The sequence below is a fragment of the Pelmatolapia mariae genome, linkage group LG16_19 (assembly GCF_036321145.2).
Source record: "Pelmatolapia mariae isolate MD_Pm_ZW linkage group LG16_19, Pm_UMD_F_2, whole genome shotgun sequence".
Taxonomy (NCBI): Eukaryota; Metazoa; Chordata; class Actinopteri; order Cichliformes; family Cichlidae; genus Pelmatolapia; species Pelmatolapia mariae.
In genome coordinates, this window is record NC_086241.1 from 14351001 (window position 1) to 14369759 (window position 18759).

The 18759-nt window shown below is 41.8% G+C and overlaps 1 protein-coding gene across 1 annotated transcript; it reads right to left on the reverse strand.

Annotated features, from left to right (window-relative positions):
• Positions 1-1389: 1389 nt before the first annotated feature.
• On the reverse strand, positions 1390-17874 carry zgc:162707 (UPF0524 protein C3orf70 homolog B). Its single transcript, XM_063499447.1, has 2 exons — positions 17277-17874; positions 1390-5399 (listed from the first exon to the last, which is right to left on the reverse strand). The coding sequence occupies exons 1-2, from the start codon at positions 17458-17460 to the stop codon at positions 4705-4707; spliced, it is 879 nt and encodes a 292-aa protein (XP_063355517.1). The 5' UTR covers positions 17461-17874; the 3' UTR covers positions 1390-4704.
• Between the last annotated feature and the right edge of the window lie 885 nt (positions 17875-18759).

Consider the following 18759-nt stretch of genomic DNA (forward strand, 5'->3'; position numbering starts at 1 on the left):
CAAAGGTCTACATTCTTTGCTCTCATGGAGTCCATGAATGTCATGGTAAATTTGAGCTGTTAACGATTTCTTTGAACTGTTGCCAAGGTGGAATGATCAACAATCAATTTAAATGACTTTTAAAAACCAAAAACTGGGTGAGCATGTTTTAAATTATTTGGGGATTTCCACACAAGTCAAATGATTACATACAAGCTCAAAGCTATACATACCCCCACTAATATTTGTTTAAATATCTCCTGGCAAAATGCAACTCGACCATATGCTCTTGAAAGCCATCAACAAGCTTCTGGAATAACTCTGGCTGGATTTTTGACCTCTCTTATTGGCGGAATTTGTAGAGTTCATTTAAATTAATTTGCTTGTTGGCACAAGTAGGCTTGAGGTCTGTGCTTTGGGAAATCTATTCCAGAAGCTTAATTGGCTATTTCTAAGCAACTGCAGGATCATCATTATAAACTAGTGCACATACAGGAGGTACAAGTTATTTAGATGTGTCACCACTTTCCCACAGTCCTCAGATGCAAGGAAATTGGTCAAAATATTCAGGACAAACCCAGGGATTACCAAGCCTGCCAAGAAGTGAAAACTGCTGGAGGACCAGTGCCACTGTCCACAGAGAGGCAAACTTTTATATCACCATTGACTGAGATGGTGCCACCAAGAAAGAAGACCCTGCTCCAAAATTGACACTGTACCAGCTGCCAAGCATAGTGGTAATAGCATCATGCTCTGGGGCTGTTTTGCTGCCAGTGCTACTGGTACATTGCACAAAATAAGTGGAATAATGAAGGAGGAGGACTACCTCCAAATTCTTGAAATTTTGGGGTGTTCCAACATAACAGTTATCTAAACACAGATCAAAATGGGCTTTTTGGACGGATAAAGTGGGCTAACAGCAAGCTTCTGGACTGGCTGTCCCAAAGCTACGACCGCAACCCAACTGAAACTGTGTGAAATATTCTTAAAATCCTGGTCCATGCCAGGAAACTAAACAATTTAAATGAAATCTACTAATTCTGCCAACAATAATATCCAGCCAGAATTTTTCCAGAAGCTTGTTGATGTCCACTTGAGGTCCAACTTGCTATGGGACATTCAGCTGATTATAAGTGGGGATGTGTGTATACAATTAAGCCTGTGCACATACTTTTGACCCAGTGGATTAGAGGGAAAAAAAATCAAACTTGTGCACCCAATTCTTGCTTTTTAAAGTCATTAAACATGTATGATGTTCAATCATTCAACCCTGGAAAAAGAATAGTTCAAAGAAAAGACCAGACCTTTTATCCCTTTTCGCAGTTCTTTGGATTTTGTGTTTATTTGAAATGCAAATATGTGATTTAGAGACATGGAGTTCTCATTTAAGTAAATATAATGTAATATAGGAGATTATAAACAGAGGTATCTGGGAGTGATGCTTCTAATTTGCTTGCAGTTACACACAAAAAAAGGTTAGCATCTATTTTAAAGAAACATTTTTAATAAGTTTCTGAGGATTCCCCATGAGAGCAGATGTATTTGATGTATTTCTAAAATCCTTCTCCTCCTACTCAGGTGAGTCCCTGCTGGTCATGTTTTCATTTTGTAACTTGAAACCTCTTTTAAGTATTGGGGATCTGCTTGTTTTGTCTTGCCCCCTGTAGAGAAAATGGAGTTGTATGAAATTAAAAGGACGTCTCCTTAGGAAAGTAATGTGGTTGTGCAAACATCAGAATGGAAAGAGTGAAACTGACATTCCTCTACAGCTTGTGTGACTCAAGCTGTGCCAACCTGGCCTGTGAAGCAGTCCTTGAACAAGGGCATATTTTTCATTTGGTGTGTGACTTCGTGTGTGTGTGTGTGTGTGTGTGTGTGTTAGCGTGCCGTCACTGCTCAATGGTTCCTGCCAATCGAATGACTTTGCTGTGAGGGATTAACAGTAACAGTGATCTCTTCATGCAATCTCTCTGTACCATTTGAAAAAAACGGGAACTATTTCATAACGCCATACAAAATGTGTGTGCGCCTGCACAGACCCGAGCGCGCGCACACACACACACACACACACACTCGTATGCACACATGAAGTCCATCCTACGACTTTACATGTGCTTGCATCATCATCATCCCGCTAATTGAGCTTCCACATCTCTTGCCTGTTCCTGTACTCCCTCCACAAATTCTCTCTCAGGTTTTCCTCTTCTTCTCCCACTCTATGCCATCTGCTCTCCAGCATTCAATTCCACTCCTCTCCTCTTCATCTTTGGGCAGAATAGTGGATGTACATTTATATAAACTGATTAGCATTTCATCCAAGCCTTGGTTTTCTCTCTCTGCACAAAGGATCGATAGACACAATGCAAGGGGAAAAAGAAGCGTGGAGAAATCAATCTCAGTTTGCAGTCAAGGTGAGAAAGAAGCTTGCATGGTCTCTCATAAAATCTGCTGCTAGACGAAGTGTGGAGAAGACTGTCTGCGACAGAAGCCCAGAGGAAACTGGGAGGGGGTCTCTGTCTCCATCGAACAAGCTCAGTGTTTTCTGTCTTACATAAAGCTGAAGCAAAGAATGTGTCCAATCTTAAATCTTCCACTACAACCTACTCCCGATGTTTTTCCTCCCCCTTTAAAATGTTTAAAATGTGCAGCACAAAGTAATTAAAGCTTTCAGAGGCAGGAATGTAAGATACATACCTCAACACAGTTTAGATCAGACATCCACAGCTGAAATAGTGACTCAGTTCGAGTGTATCTCTCACTTTACTTTACTTTGTTTTTTTTCTTGTTACCCACTCCAGCTCTGGAGAGCATTAGTCATCATCAGTGTGTCGTGTGGAGGACGTTTGAGTGCATTTCAAAACAGATTTCAATTTTCTTTTTACAGAGTGTGTTCACGCTGTCCACAATAGATGAACCAGGAAAGAGAAAAAAAAGGTGAGTTTCATTAAGATTTATTCATATGAAAATAATAATATAACAAGAATAAGAACCAAATGCATTTTTCTTCAACTGCATTAAGAGGGACTGTGCTCAGTGTAATGTCTAGGGCTGTCCCTGAATAAAAACACCTTGTTTTAATAACTAATACAGGGTTTCTTTGTTCTTTGATAGCATGTTTTTAATTGGAGTTTGACATGAGGGAATCCTGCAAGTGAATGCAGTCATGCAAAATGATTTTTTTCTTCTTCTTCTTCATCTTTTTTTAAACATCTAGTGCTTATAACATTGCAGCCATAAATATTTGTGATAACTGTGGTGATTTTTGCTGATAGCTCTCTGGAAAATAATGTTTTTAAACATTAAAATAAAAGACGCCGCCCAGCTTCATTTTACTATCTGACTAATAAACTACTCGTTTCTTATGCCAATCACAACATCACAACAGGTATTCAGGCATCCTATCTCACACTCTAATCTCTTTTAAGATGTGACCTACTAGTCAAAAATGAATGACCTCCCCAGACCCCCCTTTTGGTCATCACGAAAAAGGCATTTCATTCTCAAAAGTCCCCAAACTAGTTAACAATGTAGGTTTATTATTATTATTGTTATTATTATTATAATATAAGATTATAAATTAGATATGTTCCCTCAGCGATATTTGTCTCACTTGTGTCTACTGTGACAACTTCCCTCCTTGTCACTGCAGCTGTACTGGAGACGCGTCCATGCTATTCAATTTCTTGGCTGCTAATAGAGGTCAGTGCAAGTCATGTTTTGCTTAACGGGACTGCCGTTCAGTTCAGCTTGACCAGAAAAGGTGGTCAGAAGAATTTTCTGTAAAGTCTGAGACATTTTTTAGAAGGTATAAGGGTATCCTTGGTCTTCACTGGCAGGTTCAGTATAGGAATGTGCTTCTGTGTAATTCTTGATTGTCAAACACTGACCTACCTACCCTACTGCCCGTGATGGTGTCAGTAAAGTGCAGACAAACTGTGGGCCACAAATCTTTTTAATAATGCGATAAAAGCAGGTGTGCCTGCTCTGAGCAGCTCAGAGCTGAGTAATTAAGGGGTTAAAAGGCCGGTGTGCTTTAGGCCCACGAGAGGTAGCTGGCCTTGTGGTTATTACGCTGAAGAGTCAGAATTACTAATATGTGTGGGTGGAGTCACTGACCGGAGAACAAGGGACGGCATGCTTATCTGCCACTCGAATGCTGAATTGGACCGAAGTCTGACAGACTGACTGACTGGAGAACACAATAATTACCTAACTGCTCATTATCATCATGAAACATACTCATACCACCTTGGTTCATACATAATTTAGCTCCAGTAATATATACCTAAAGAGAAGTGTCACAAAAAAAAGTGTCCCCCTTTTCTTGTTTTCCTATTTCCTCTGATGTGCACCTACTCTAGATTCTTTTTTGTATTTTTGATTTTTCTCCACACGACCATGTAAAGGAGGTCTTTTTGGTAGACTGTGCATGTTCTTGATATTCTTGTGCTTCCGTCTTTATTGTAATAAGTTCAGCAAATTCAATCCGTGCAGAGGATGCGGGCAGAGGAGAGGCTGTTTCAGATTGTAGGTGCGCTGTCCTCGGCCACCTGCAGGAAAACAAATTCATCCCAAAACAACCGGGCGAAGCCCTGCTGAAGCGTTAGAGAGGGGTTTGTTTCCTACTGGTCCATATGTCATAAATCCTTGAGAGTTATTCTCAATAATAAGCTTCTGCTCTGTAGATGTTCCTTATAGATCAATTCCACCTTGATGCCATGTCAGTTACACAGTTGTTTCAATCTTTTCGATGATTTCTATCATAGACTTGGAGGGAGAGAGCAGAGAACAGTCATCCTGATCCCAGAGGCTCCCAGGGCTGGAGTTTCCATCTGTGCTCAACTCGTCATCCTCCTCCTCCTCCTCCTCGCTCTCCTCCTCACAGGACTCCAGATAGTGGAGACCGAGGGCGTTGATGCCGGAGTCCTCGGAGCTTGACGGAGAGGAACAGTGGTCCATTTTGGGACCTTTTACCTTATCCAGTGGGGAGGGGTGTTTGTGTTCACCATATACCTGCTGCACTGGCTGCACAGGTGCAGGTGCGTTTTGGGTTGACGGTGTCGGTTTGGGCGGTTGCTGAGCCTGGCTGGGATTTTCGGGAACCGTAGGTGTAGCTGGAGCAGGTGGTGGGGGCGTAGGAGGACGAGGCGGCTCTGGCAAAGGAGGCGGGGGACGCTGCACGTAGCACATCTTCCCATTGATACGTTTGACGATGTAGTCGTCCACAAACAGGTCCGCGATCACGCAGTACTTCGGGGACTCCAGGTGAGGCGGGGACTTGAAGCAAGGGGCGAGTTTCAGGAAGCGCTCGGCCAGAGAGACGGACAGGTCGATGGTGCTGCTGTACTCTGAGCCAACAGGCGGCACGGTCGTGCTGGGCAGCTGGCACACATTGGTCATGGGCTGGTACACGTACTTGCCTAAAGAAAAACAAAATAAAACAAAAACATGCAATTACATTCATTTGTATTTTAACAATGACACCACTGCCTACTTGTATGGCAGAGCTGTTGCACATAGTGACAAACCCACACAAAATTATCCCCTAAACCACTTGTAGCATTTTTCAGCTAATCGTTTTGGTCTCCAGACCCACACCTTCACCATTTACTCCCACCTCTGTCATCTGCATATCTCATCAGTATGCAGCTGCTTTCAGAAAAAAAAGAAAGGAAAAACTCTTCAAACCCACTAAACTACCTGCCAAACACCAAACAACACAAAGAAAAATTCTGCAGCTAAATGTTGTGGAGGGTTTACCAGCTGATGGCTCAAGTGTTTTCCCCTGGAAATGTTTAAAAGGAGGGAAAATAGCAAGGATTTATTATGTTCATCTGAAAGTGAGAAACACAGCTTTCACTCAGAGCTAACCCCTAACCCTGTGTAACATACCACTGTTCTTGCATGTTCACCATATCTCCCAAAAAGGCAAGAAAATGTCAGTATATAGTTAAAAAGAACACTAACAGAAGAGGAGGATTAGCATTCTGTATGGGTGACACAACGTACATCAACAAGCATCAACGATATGACAAGAATTTCCCTGGAAAAATCTTATTTGGGTTTTTGAGTAGGTTTTCAGTCATCCAGGTCACTGTAGTCTAAGGAGCTTGGAAGGAAAGCAACTGGACTTCTTTATATTTCTTGAAGAAATTTTGGAGTCCAGTCGCTTTCTTCCCAAGCTCCTTAGACTACAGCGACCTGGATGACTGAAAACCTACACACCTTATACCAACAGCAAGCAATCTCAGTCACAACAGCAATGCTGGAGACAGCATGAGCACGTGAACTTCAACCACTCCCACACATTCCAATACATGCCCAAATCTAAGAAAGATGCTAGCTCCCTGTAGATGTCACAGTAAAGTCATGCAAAGTCTTGCAATGCCCTTTGTTTATATTTTGTGACTTGTGGGGGTTTTTTGTGTGCGTTTTTTTTTTTTTTTTTTATCCAGGCATGCTTTTACTGTTTTGGCAGTGTGTTTGGGATTATTGTCACACTGAAAAATGTAACCACTGCCAATCAGATGCTTTCCAGATGGTATTGCATGGTCGAGCAAAATCTGATTGTACTTTCCTGCATTCATTTAATCAGTTTTGACAAAGTCCCCACACTGCATCTATCTATCTATCTATCTATCTATCTATCTATCTAGAATCAGATGATCACCTATTTAATCTTATGGGTAATTTTGAGATAACAAAGCATTTTCTGCTGCCAAATTAAAGACGCCTTTCTTCTTTCCAACATCTGTAATGAAACAGCAGCCAGACTGAAACAGAGTAAACTTTAGGCCAGCTGGAGCAGAGCAACAATCATTTCTGACCCTTCAATACTGATAAAAGACTCATTCTTCAAATATAACAAAATAAATAACAGGGTTTGTGTGTACAATATTTACAGCTGATGTTTTCATGATTAACACTAGAATTACTGACATAATATAAATACAAAGCTCTAATATATGAGGCAGCCTGCATTCTCAATCCAATAAATAGCATTTTTTCTGCACAGTGACTGTGTTTCTACAGATTTTTTTTTTTTGTAAGACTCTAAGCCATGCCACATTAAGTTCTGCTGGTGATAGTTCAAAATAACAGCTCCCAGATGTTACTCATTGTTTGCAGCCCACCACCTCCAACTCTGGGCCGTGCTGCCTGAATATTGCAGTTCAGATGTGTGTTTAACTGGCTCCCAGGAGAGAGAGAGAAACTACAGAAGACGACAAGCCTACGCATCACTTCTCTTCCTCTCGTGTTGTGTCCTTGTCCTTTGTTTTAGTGGCTGCCTTGTTCCATTCAATCAAACTCTTCTCCTGGGCTACACTGACAATATCAAACTGCTTCAAATTAGGGAGGAGGCCATCTTTTTTTTTTTTTTGATGAATGAACAAAGTGAGTTTTCAATGCTGAAGAACATTTTTTTAAAGCAAGCACAAGCCTTACAGATGAGCTGCAGTGTTGTGGAATAACTCACGCGACCACCTCACTATTAAATTATACAAGACTGCGTTAGCCACGCGGCGTGCAAGGCGTTTAAGAGGATGTGGCTGGATCTTCAGACTTTGTAAATATTTTTAACATCAAACACAACAGCTAATATTGATGCAGACAAAAAGGGGGGTAGAGTAGCTGTTCTGTTTAATGAGAGAAACTCAATGGTCCATGTTCAGACTGAGATGAGCCCATTCAGGCAGGCTTGAAAGCAGCAACAAATGAGAGCTAAAGCTGTAGAAGGAGATGTGTTGACATTTAGTTGCTTTTTTTTCAGCATATTACATCTAATTGCATTCATCCATCTGGAGTTTCAAATACCATGAGCAATACTAGGAGACAGACAGATGCACAGTCAGACAACAAAACAGACAGGCATATGGAGCTAACGCTACACCAACACTGCTTGTCCTCAGCAGCCCTGCAGAAGGAGCGCAGCTCGTCTGTAAATTTACAAGGTGTCTGCACTTTCTTAGAAATATCACTGTTTCTGTGAGCCCCGAGGACAGTACGGTATGTGTGATAAATCTCACTTACAATAATCTGACAAAAAAAATGAGAAGAGAGAATCTTTATATGTCGGGGGGAAAAAAAACAAGCTTCTGTTTTTTAATACCGGGACTATGTGTGCATCCAATAAAAATAAAAAAGACTGCAAGCTGGAAAACAATCATAACGCACACACAGAACCTTTTAAATGTTCTCATATTAATTGTTCTTTAATTGCCAACGTGTGGAGAATCTGCAAGTGAAAAATACGACGTCATCTGACGTTCTCGGTTCCTTATAACAGGTTGCGTGCTTAAAATAAATGAAGGCGTTGGGCCAGATTTTTGTGAAACCCCCCAAAGGCCTCTGTATGGAAGGAAGTGTTCAAGGGTGACATTTGCTTAGAAATGAAGTCAGTCATGTCAACAACACAGAAAGAGAAACTCAAATAAGGTTTAAAAGAAACTACACCAGCTGGGTTTTGGATTCATTGAGGGACCTTGGTTTCTACATCAATTAAACGCTTATTGAATTGTTTATTAAAGTCCTGTAGCCAAGGCTCAAGTCAGCGTAGTGTTTTTAATACCAGACATGATGAGTGGCGGGCTAATCTGAGTGAAAAACTGAGGTACACTTCATGCTCATATAGTAGCAACCACAAGGTTGGCCAGCCCTAAAGCATACTCTGCTTTTCCATCTAGTTTAACTATAATGGGGACCATAACTGAAAAATAAATATCATGTTGTTTTCAGTAAAACTTAACGCCATCAGTTTAAACCATAAACACATCAGGAAAACTGTTTTCTGAGACCACAGATCAAGAGCGCCGAAGGATAGTTTTCGCATAGACTTCAGTGTAGCCAAACTTTTTTCTATAACCCGAGGAGTCGCCTCCTGCTGGCTGTTAGAAAGAATACAACTTGAAAGCACTTCCACATTGGCTCCAATGATTTTTCAGACTCAGAAGTTACATCCAAGAAACAGCTGACAATAGTAAACGTTTACAAAATTTACAGATGCTTTTAGTTTAAAATTCCTGAATAATTCTACTCTTGTGCACTTCTCTGTAGTGTGGAAATATCAGTTTGAAGTACCAATCTCTATCATAGCCAAAAACTAGAATTGAAATCTTGTTTTAACTAGATTTTATAATCCAACAATATAAGTACACGCAAGACAATAATACGAGGTTTGGCCTCTTTTGGATGTGATACAAGCAGTGACCCCTCTACACACAAGTGTCCAGATCTGTTGTTAAGGAACTGCTTTCCATCAGCGCAGCCTGCAGCTTTGCAGTGGTCATTGGTTATCAACCCAGCATGTCCCAGACATAATAGCAGAGATATGTGGACTAAATGTTTATCCTCCTGATTCAGAAGGGCCTTTTCTACTGCTGGCAGAGAGGGGGCGGGCACTGTCCTCCTGAAATAGCCACAGTGCTACAGTAAGAACATCATAAGTACAGGTTGGAGCACCTCATCTCTGTACGTTTATCCACTCAGATTTCCAACAGAACAATCAGATCAGTGGTGGTGCTTGGACGCACGATCTGATATCCCCATGTTGGTGTTGATCCTGCATCATCAAACAATAACGTCAGGCCAGGATCAACATCGCAACTGACCAACGACATTGTCTAAGCATTCAAGGGGTTAGCTAGTGCTATTAAAGGCTGTAGCAAACCAACATAAGTAACGTAAACTTGGCTAACAACAAACCTGACTTGAGTATATTTATTATATTGTATAAATTAATAAAGAAAACACGTGAAATGTTGATGATTTGGTCTAGAGGGGTTTTATACAATCAAGGACATTTTTCCCCACACTGGAAAGCTATGACATCACAACAAGAATATAACTATTACGATGCAAGAACAACACCAACATGGGAATATCAGCTACACTATGCTTGGACACGAACACCAGCACCCAGCATACTAAAAGCCCAGCCTGGTGGCACTGATGACAATGCTGTGCACACAGTTACTATTATTTTTTGTCTTCTGAGACCACTGGCTTGAAACTGCAGTAAATTGAGCCAATTTTGAGATGTACAAATGAGTTCATTTGTGTTGGTAAACCAATTACCAATCCCGCCCCTGTATAAAACCAATCCACCGGAACTGAAAACTACCCACAGAATATGTTTGGGTTTTCCAAGCGATTAAAATTATGTAAGATTGATAAAACTTGCATTTCCTTTCTGACTAAAATAAATATTGCACTCAACAATAGCTTTAACAGGGCTGTATGTAGGTACACTGCTCAGTGACGACTGAAACCGACACCAGCTCTGTCTGAGCAGCTTTATTGATATTGAGCTGTACTCTAACAATGTGCTGCCCAGTGCTGCAGCCCTCGCATGACAGCGTCAGACGTCAGTTGTTGGGTGACCTCTGCGTGTGCTGCCCCCGCTCTGTGCATGTTTGTATTTCCGCACTAACAAAGACCACATGTCCCGACAAAGAAAGGACAGTCAGCAACATTCACCACATGCTGTACAAACTCCCGGCGTGGGACATTTTTCATTCATGGACAAAGCAAAAACATTCAACGTGTTTCTTTTCGTTATGCATTTGTGAAATGAAAAGAGCTAAATTAACTATTATAAAGGAGTGTGCGTGCAGGCGATGCTGTGACTCACTGAGTGTTTAGCAGTTTTTGGAGGGCAACAGAATGAAAAGTGGAGTAATAACAAAACAGGCTTTATCTACACAGGCGAAACTTGTTAATATAATCAGTTCCTCGCTGTTTGTTTTGGATTTTGAAGACAATAAGACAAATGTGACAGTGTTGTCCTTGAATAGTGAGGGTTTAAAGATAAATCTGCCTGAAAATGGTGGAGAGGGAAAACATATTTTTGTCCTTTTAGTCAGAGATACCCAGACAAACAGACAAAATGATGCCACGAGAAATTTGTCCTGCTACAAATGAAGATTGGCAGCATAAAAAAACCCATCAGACAGCTGCAACATCAACAGTGAATGTCAGATGGTTTCAGTCCTTCGGTGTCAAACAATGGGAGGTTCTCAACACAAACACGGGCGCTGTGTTTTTCTGCTGACGGCAGCCTCGGTCGACCGGGCGCGGGACACGCTTTACACTTCGTGAAGGGGAGGAATGACTCTTTCTCGACTGAAAAGCTTTTCATCACGTTACAATTAAAACCCAGCTAAACCCAACAAGTTCACCAGGGACCGATTAAAAGCATTTGGGATATAAATGAGGTCATTAACTAAAGGAGATGTAAATAAGCCAATGAAGAATTAACACATTTTCATTACAAAATTCTAATTACGAAAGCAGCTTTTTCAATTTGAAAGCAGGGAATGAAAATATCTTCAATATATACATAAAAAAACATCATCTGGATTATTTTAGTGATTATTTAGCGAGATAAAGTGTTGGAACCGGTACACAAAGAATGTTGTGTAAAGATGCAAAGTTATTTATAGTAAAACTCAAGAGTTGAAGAGGTTAATAAGGAAGTGGAAGAACAAGCAGCTTATCCCTGGGAGATACAGATTGCTCAGAGGAGGGAGTCGAGTACTCCTCTGCTACCGCACGTCTCCATCTTGCACGCCTCCTCTCTCCTGGGCCTGTAGCTGGCCGAGGGCTGCAAAGACTGTTTTAATACAGGAGGTAGATTCTCTGGAAAATGCTGCCTGCAGCCCATCAGTCCCCTGCTCGCCTTCAAAATCACACTGTAAAAAATATCAACTCTTCTACTGCCCTACCAGCTGCAGCTGGATTATTGTTGACAAGCCCAACATGTAGTCAGCATCACACACACATTATGTCATTTCGATATTGGCTCACATCGAATCCTCAGCAGAGAATGAGTCATTAACATCCCCCTCAGTTTGATATTTTGCATGTTTGAGCTGAAGCCAACCGGCTTTATGTAGCCCACTGAATGTGCCACATACCAGTTCAAAGCAGCATGTTGGCAAAACCCATCGAACAAAAACAATTATTTTAGCAGATTGTTATCATTCCTCATAACAGCTGCTGCGCCCAGTCGGCCAGCGGATACGACAGGCTCCAACATCCGCTGCTCTTTGTGTTTAAATCTAGCCAACAAAAAAGGGGCTGCGCTAAGGGGAAACAACACAAGTTTCAGGTTTCATGGAAGAGGACGGTCCGACCCGGCATCGTGCTTCCTGTTTCATGCCTCCGGAGGCAGCCACTTGGAAGTCCACTGTTTAGTCTGTAACCATAATGAAAAACTCTTGACTGTGTCCCTGTGCACACAAAACAGTACACCACTGAAAAGCCCTCCACTGATTTAGCACTGCACTGCTTTAACACAGTTCTTTTATTTATTCTATTCAGAGAATACTTTTTTTTGGTCAGTGCAATTCAAACGTGACAGTTTGGTTAGAGATTCAAGTGTGTTGTGCAGGTAGCAGATAATGTAGCCACATGCAGAGATAAGGAGCAGGTTACAGATGTCTGTCAAGCTCACTTCTTTTCAACTGCACACCTCCAGCCTACACTGACTCAAGAGGCACTGAAGGCAATCTATCTTGCCTTGTGTGAACCACAAAGGCTTCAAAGTGATTTTTTTTTTTTTTTACCTTTACATGAGTGCTCCTCCCAATATGTAACCACACACTGATGTGTAAAATTGACGGAATTCCCCTTTAAGACTTTTTTTGTCCATTAAAAAGAGATACTGATCACTCCTGGCGACAATGGCCAAGAATCGATCTCTTAAACAATCTGTAATTATCTTATGAAATCATTCTGTGCACGCCAAAAGTGATCTATTGATGCTCTAGTGACCAATCAGCAAAGCGAGCCTTTGTTATAGCAGAGATTTTGGCCCGTCACAGAAAGAGAAACCATAGGCTGTATATAAAAAATGGCTGTAGGTGGCCACCGTGATGTCACCCCTTTGTTTGTGCCATCTCATTCTAAAACCAGACACAAAGAACGGGGGATGTCTCTGAGAAATCAGGGGACACTGGGTGCTCATGCAGCAGTGATAGATCACCGCCCTGCTTTATAATTGTTTTCAACTCTAATGGGGACTGTAATTTACAAAATAAACATAATGTTGTTTTCAGTAGGATGTGAAACTAGAGGTTGAGACCATGAAATCATCAGGAATGTGTCTACTGAGGCCATTTGAGGGGTTTTTTCTTCCTGTAGGCTTTTTCACAGTCTAACCAAAGAAGTCCCCACCTGCTGGCCATTACTTGGCTCTGCTTTACAGTCTAAGGAGAATCCATAGGAACTAATAACAAGGCACCGTTACGCTTCGCTGTCCCGTAAGCCATTACAGAGACAATGAGCCAGCATGATCAATGCGCCCGAAGCAGCTAAACAAATTTCAGCCATTGTTGATTTTATTATTTACACGTGTGCTTTCTGCCACTTGTCAAAGTGTCTTGTTAATGAAACAGTCGATTGCTTTTCCCTCGGTTAATGCAAAATCCAGGAATGGAGCAAAAATGAATAAACGCGACTAAAAAAATAATGGGTGGAAGCATTCTGGATATCACATCATGCATGACACACACAAAAAGAAACAGTTAAGGCTTTTTCTTGCCCTTTTAAATCACATCACAACTAATTTGCCACCTAAATTTTGGACCTGTTAAAAGAAACTGCATGCGAGTGTGGTGTTTTCCTCTGTAACGATGTATTCTAAAGTTCAGCTCCAAGTTTCAGCAGTCTACAGGAAGGGCTCATGTTACTTTCCAGTATCGGACACTTAATGGAAAAACCACTAGACAGAGAACTAAAAGGTGCTCTCTCTCTCCTAGAGCCTCCAACAAACCCTGAGCTGCATCTGATTGGACAAACAGCTCCTGTGCTGTCTGCCCACGAATTTAAAATGAAAACCATCACAGTGGCTGCTGTGCAGACTTTCCTGTATATAACAAATAGTTCAGCAAACTGTGCTTCTAGCACTATTTGAAGGAAGAAATGCTATCAACCTTCTTCATTTTGATCAAAACACCGATTTGAATAAAGTAGCCAAAACCTCAATTCTATGCAAAGAAGAAGAAGGCAATTTGAAGCCCTCTGCATGGGCAACAACTGAGCGTGGAAATTATGAATCCTGTGGACATGTGCTTCTTATTAATTAAGTAAGGACATGACAAAGTTGGAGTCTTTTCAGAACCGACTTGGTCAGGTATTCTTGTCAGATGGCAGTAACACAAACCTGTCCATTAAAACAAAAGCGAGAACTTGCTGAACTTTTGTGCTGCTCTGCATCCATCACTGATACACCAGCATTTAAAGCGACTGAAGGGCTGCAGATCCTAAACATGAGCAATCAATCAAAAACATCCCCTCAGGCCTGTGCTGACAATATATTGATCCCTTTATAACCGGTGAAGCTTTTTATGATTCGGCAGTGCTATAAATTTTGAACCCGTCACCAAACCGGTCAATACAGCGCAGGGCTATATTCAATAAATCTCTGTATTTCCCTTTAGAAATAGTTGCGAGCTTCTGCTGCGTGGTGTAACGGATGAGACTGCCCTGGCAGTCTGACAGAAAGATCCCATTTTCTTGTATCTACAAGTTCGAAATTAGTCCTGGCAGAGTACAAGCAGACTGACAAGACTGTTCAGGACTCATTACAGACTCTGTTAGGCTTTCGTAATGAGTAATTCATTGCTCTGCTTGGTAATTGTAATCAGTTCTTAAAGAATAAAGTGTGAGAAGTGAGAGAAGGGGGGAAAAAAGTGTTCAGACCAGGTGGTTTCAGCGCCGCTTTGAGCAAAAGCTCTCATCAGACATGACATATTGGCGGTGACACTAAACACAGCTAATTACTGCTAATGAGAGGCTTGGACTGATGTTGTCACCAGCTGGGAACATTGCTTCCACCTACATCTAATTCTAGTTTCCACCATCTTTTTTCCGTGGTTGTTTTTTGTTTGTTTTTTTGTCAAAAGTTTCCACAACTAAATGGAAAACACTGGAAGACCATCCACCATATTTTTCCTGTGCTAGCCTGCAGACATGATTTGAGTCCTTTGAGTATTGAAAACTGGAAGAAATGCATTGTGGATGCGTTCAGTTTGCAGCAGGCACATAAAAATAGAAGAAGCCAGGCGTTAAGTCACACCTAATCATCTCGTGCTGCTCTACAGGTGAGATAATGGAAAGAATTTTAGTTTGTGAATTTAAATTGCTGAGCCGAGTCTTCATACGCAGTGACCTTTTGTATTTGTTTTGCTGGGAACCTATTAAAAATGTAATTAAAAAGGCAGCCCGGCAAGACTCCCTGTGGTGAATGCACAATTATCAGCTTCAGAATAAGTTTATACTCCAGGCGGCCGTCGCAGGCACATTCAAAATGAAAACGTGACAAGATAAGGCTGTTACAACATTTCCTGCTTTTGCATCCAGCGTTATTATGGATTTCTAGAGGAGAAGGGCGTGAGCCGAGCAGGAAGGCTTTGTGAAGGCGTGCTAGTGTACTTCTCTCACTGGGTGCCCTGGTTCTGCCTGATTCAGCAGTCTTAGCTGGCTTATTTTCACCGTGGTGCGAGGGGAACCTTTGAATTGCAGTGGAAGGAGATGAGAAGGTGAGAAGCACCATTAGGATATGCCTGGTTCTTTCTCCTATATCACAACAAGCTCTATGTCCATTTTGTGGCACTTTCAGCCAGAGTGATGAATATTTCAAAATCAGAAAGGAGGAGCAAGTCTGAATGTTTACAAATGATGTAACACAGAATGGGCTTTGCGTGGAGTCATAAATGCTGTATGTGGCTTGTAATAAACACTGGAAGGAATTCATCATTTTTCTGCCACATCTGATATTTCAAAAACCGCCTGGCTCATTCCGGACGGAGGCGGGCGTCTAAATCCAACGATTACACAGCAAAGATTACAATGTGACTTGTGCAGTTGCACACTATAAGCTCAGAGTGAGTGGTGCAGGGTAGATGGTGATTGTGTTTTACACTGATCTGAGGATTTTCTGGGCAGCCAGAGATGGGGATAAATTAGGGCAGCACAGAGAGAGGGACATCCTGTCAGGTGCAGCCCGGCTACTGGGAATCTGCGGTGGTCTCAGGGTGTCAGGTCGAGCGAGGTTCAGATAGAGATGGAGAGCGTGGCGCACGCACAAAGTGGAAAGGAAAGTGTGTGTGTGCGAGTGGAACTGCACCTCTGCACTTCATCCCCATTACAGTCAATGCAGTAGTCGATACAAATGAAATTACTACAAGGCTGCAGAGTTCAGTGTTGTGGCTCAAGAATAGCAGTTGAGTGCATGATACTTGTGTGAGCATGTGATGAGGGCTGTGGCCACAACATATTAAAGAATGGTGAAATATTCCATTTCTTGTTGTTGTCAACAAATTGCATTTTTCAGTAGGTAAAAAAATAAATAATAAGGGTTCAGCCCTTCCAACAGTCCTCCCTGTTTTCTTAAAAAAATGGGTCACAAAGACAGCTGTGGCTCAGGAATTTTCACAGTTAAGGCATAATACTAAAAAACGGGAGTAAATAGTGGATTTAGTCTGGGACTATTTTCAGCAGTGGATTAATACATATTCTACTGCCCTAGTGAGTGTTAACGACACTCACTGCCAATCTAATAAAAGAGTGATCTGCTTTTTTTTGGACAGCAGTGGCACAGAGAAGTGAATTATCAGACTGTAGGTCAATGGGGGAATAACAGTGTCTGGTCATTGTCTGCTTTTACGGGACTTTTGCTCAAAAATAAAACACGGAATCATAAAAGAGAAATGAAAGTGGTGACTCGGGTTTGTGTCATCAGACTGTGTCGACCAGTTTCACAAAGCCTGAAAAACAAGCTTTAAAAAAACAAAAAAATAGCAGAGCTGTACAGTAGTAAATCCGAAATTTATGAATTGTTCAGCCTCCATTGTCTAGACGGCATAAACTATTCATACAGCAAGAGGAAGGGTAGGAAGAATCAACTTCGATCACATATAAACTGATGATGAAGTATTACAGGAGCGAGTACAGCAATAAAATGAAGAAGTTACACCAAACAAACAATCAAATAACAGGAAACGACATCAGCTTCTCCCGAGGGGAAGCCAATGCTGCCTGTAGGCGCACGTAAGAAATCAGACTGACGGACAACCTTTACATAATCTGTGAAGCGTTATAACTTGTTTAACAAATAAAGTTCATATCTGCCTCATTCTGAGCCTTTCAGTGGAGGAAGGCAACAGTGCTTGTGTGGTTTTAACTAAACACGGACACATAACTACCAAATACCACGCACATTTGCCAGCAATGCCTTCGGTGATAGTTAGAATCGATTCTTTGAAATAAATGCAGCTGATAAACTACAAACTTACAGTGACACCAGCCCAAGTGACAGCACCAGTGCAGCTTGAAGCACTTCCCGTGACTGTGCGTGGCGCAAATGGAGAGTCCATCACAAGGCAGGAAATCTGGTCTCCCAGCGCAGCTCTTGGCCAAAGCCTGCGCCTCGTCCAACTTCTCGCTCTTCGGACACTTATGTGCTCCCGAGGCAGCCATGCCAACATTTCCTGTATCAAAGGGGGGGAAAAAATAAAACACGCACTCAGGCTCCTCTGAGTAACCTACAACATAAACGCCAGGGACCGAGGCGATGTTTACGGTCCGAGCCGCCCCGTAGAGCTTCTCTGCTGGAAGACAGACGCGAAACGAAACACGGTGGCTGGATGTGTGAATCCAAAGCAGCTCGGTTTACACAAAGGGTGGCGGCATATCCTGTAAAAGTCGAAGGGCGTCAGTCAAACGAGGAGGCAAGGGGTGGGTAATGTCATGTGCAAAGCCTCCCGTGATCGTGATCCACACATTTCTCCATCCACCCCTCGCGTCGGGAAGCTCCTCTGTGCCCCTGGTGACGCGCGTACGGAACAACGGCGCGCATCTGAACTTCATCACACAACGGGAGGAGTCCACAAACACAAAGCCAGCTGCTCTGCACACTTCAAACACACACCCAGGCTTTCATCAGACCCTCCAAAAAAAAAAAAAAAAAAAACCCACTTCAAAAGATCAACGTCTGACTATGACATTAATATATTCCGCATTTCACCCAAGAGTAGCATTTTGATTGGTGGTTTTAATTCATGAAAGTCTGCTGCTAGATCTCGTACTATTTATTCTTAACACCTACGCGTGGGCGTGCGTTATTTAAGTGCATTAACGGTTTCAGAAACTCTGCGGATCGGGGACAAATAAATAAATAAATACAGAAAGAAAGAAAGAAAATGGAGCAATACATCAGCACAAGCCAGCTGCTCAGCGTGGAGTCTTTTTGCCGCTAGGTGGCAACCCGAACATCTGTTCATTGCTGGACGTGGGATGGGATTTACTTGAGAGTGAGCCATTGATTTCTATAAACGCAATTTAGAGTTGCGTGTCTCCCCCGGATCTCCTGTGTCACCGCTTCGGCTGAGTCAGCAGAAAACACGGACCCAAGGAGAAACGTTTCCAAACCTTCTCCTGTGGACAAGTAACGTGAAACCCCGTGAAGAAGCCAAATAAAAGCTAAAGTACACAAAAACGGTGCACAACGCTACACTCAACATATTCAAGCCCCAAAATGCCTACTTTAAGTAATCTGATTACATGTTACATAAATATAATGTAAAAGATTAAATTTACTTGAAATATATATATTCAGTTTATACCGATCACACTTTCCTTAATGATTCATTATTTGACTAAATAAACTTTAGATTTTAGATATTGCTTCATTTTGATGAGGACCAATAAATTTTTTGTGTAAATCACAACAGATCAACACCTGATTGTATAATGTCTTTATTGGAAGAGTCAGATTAT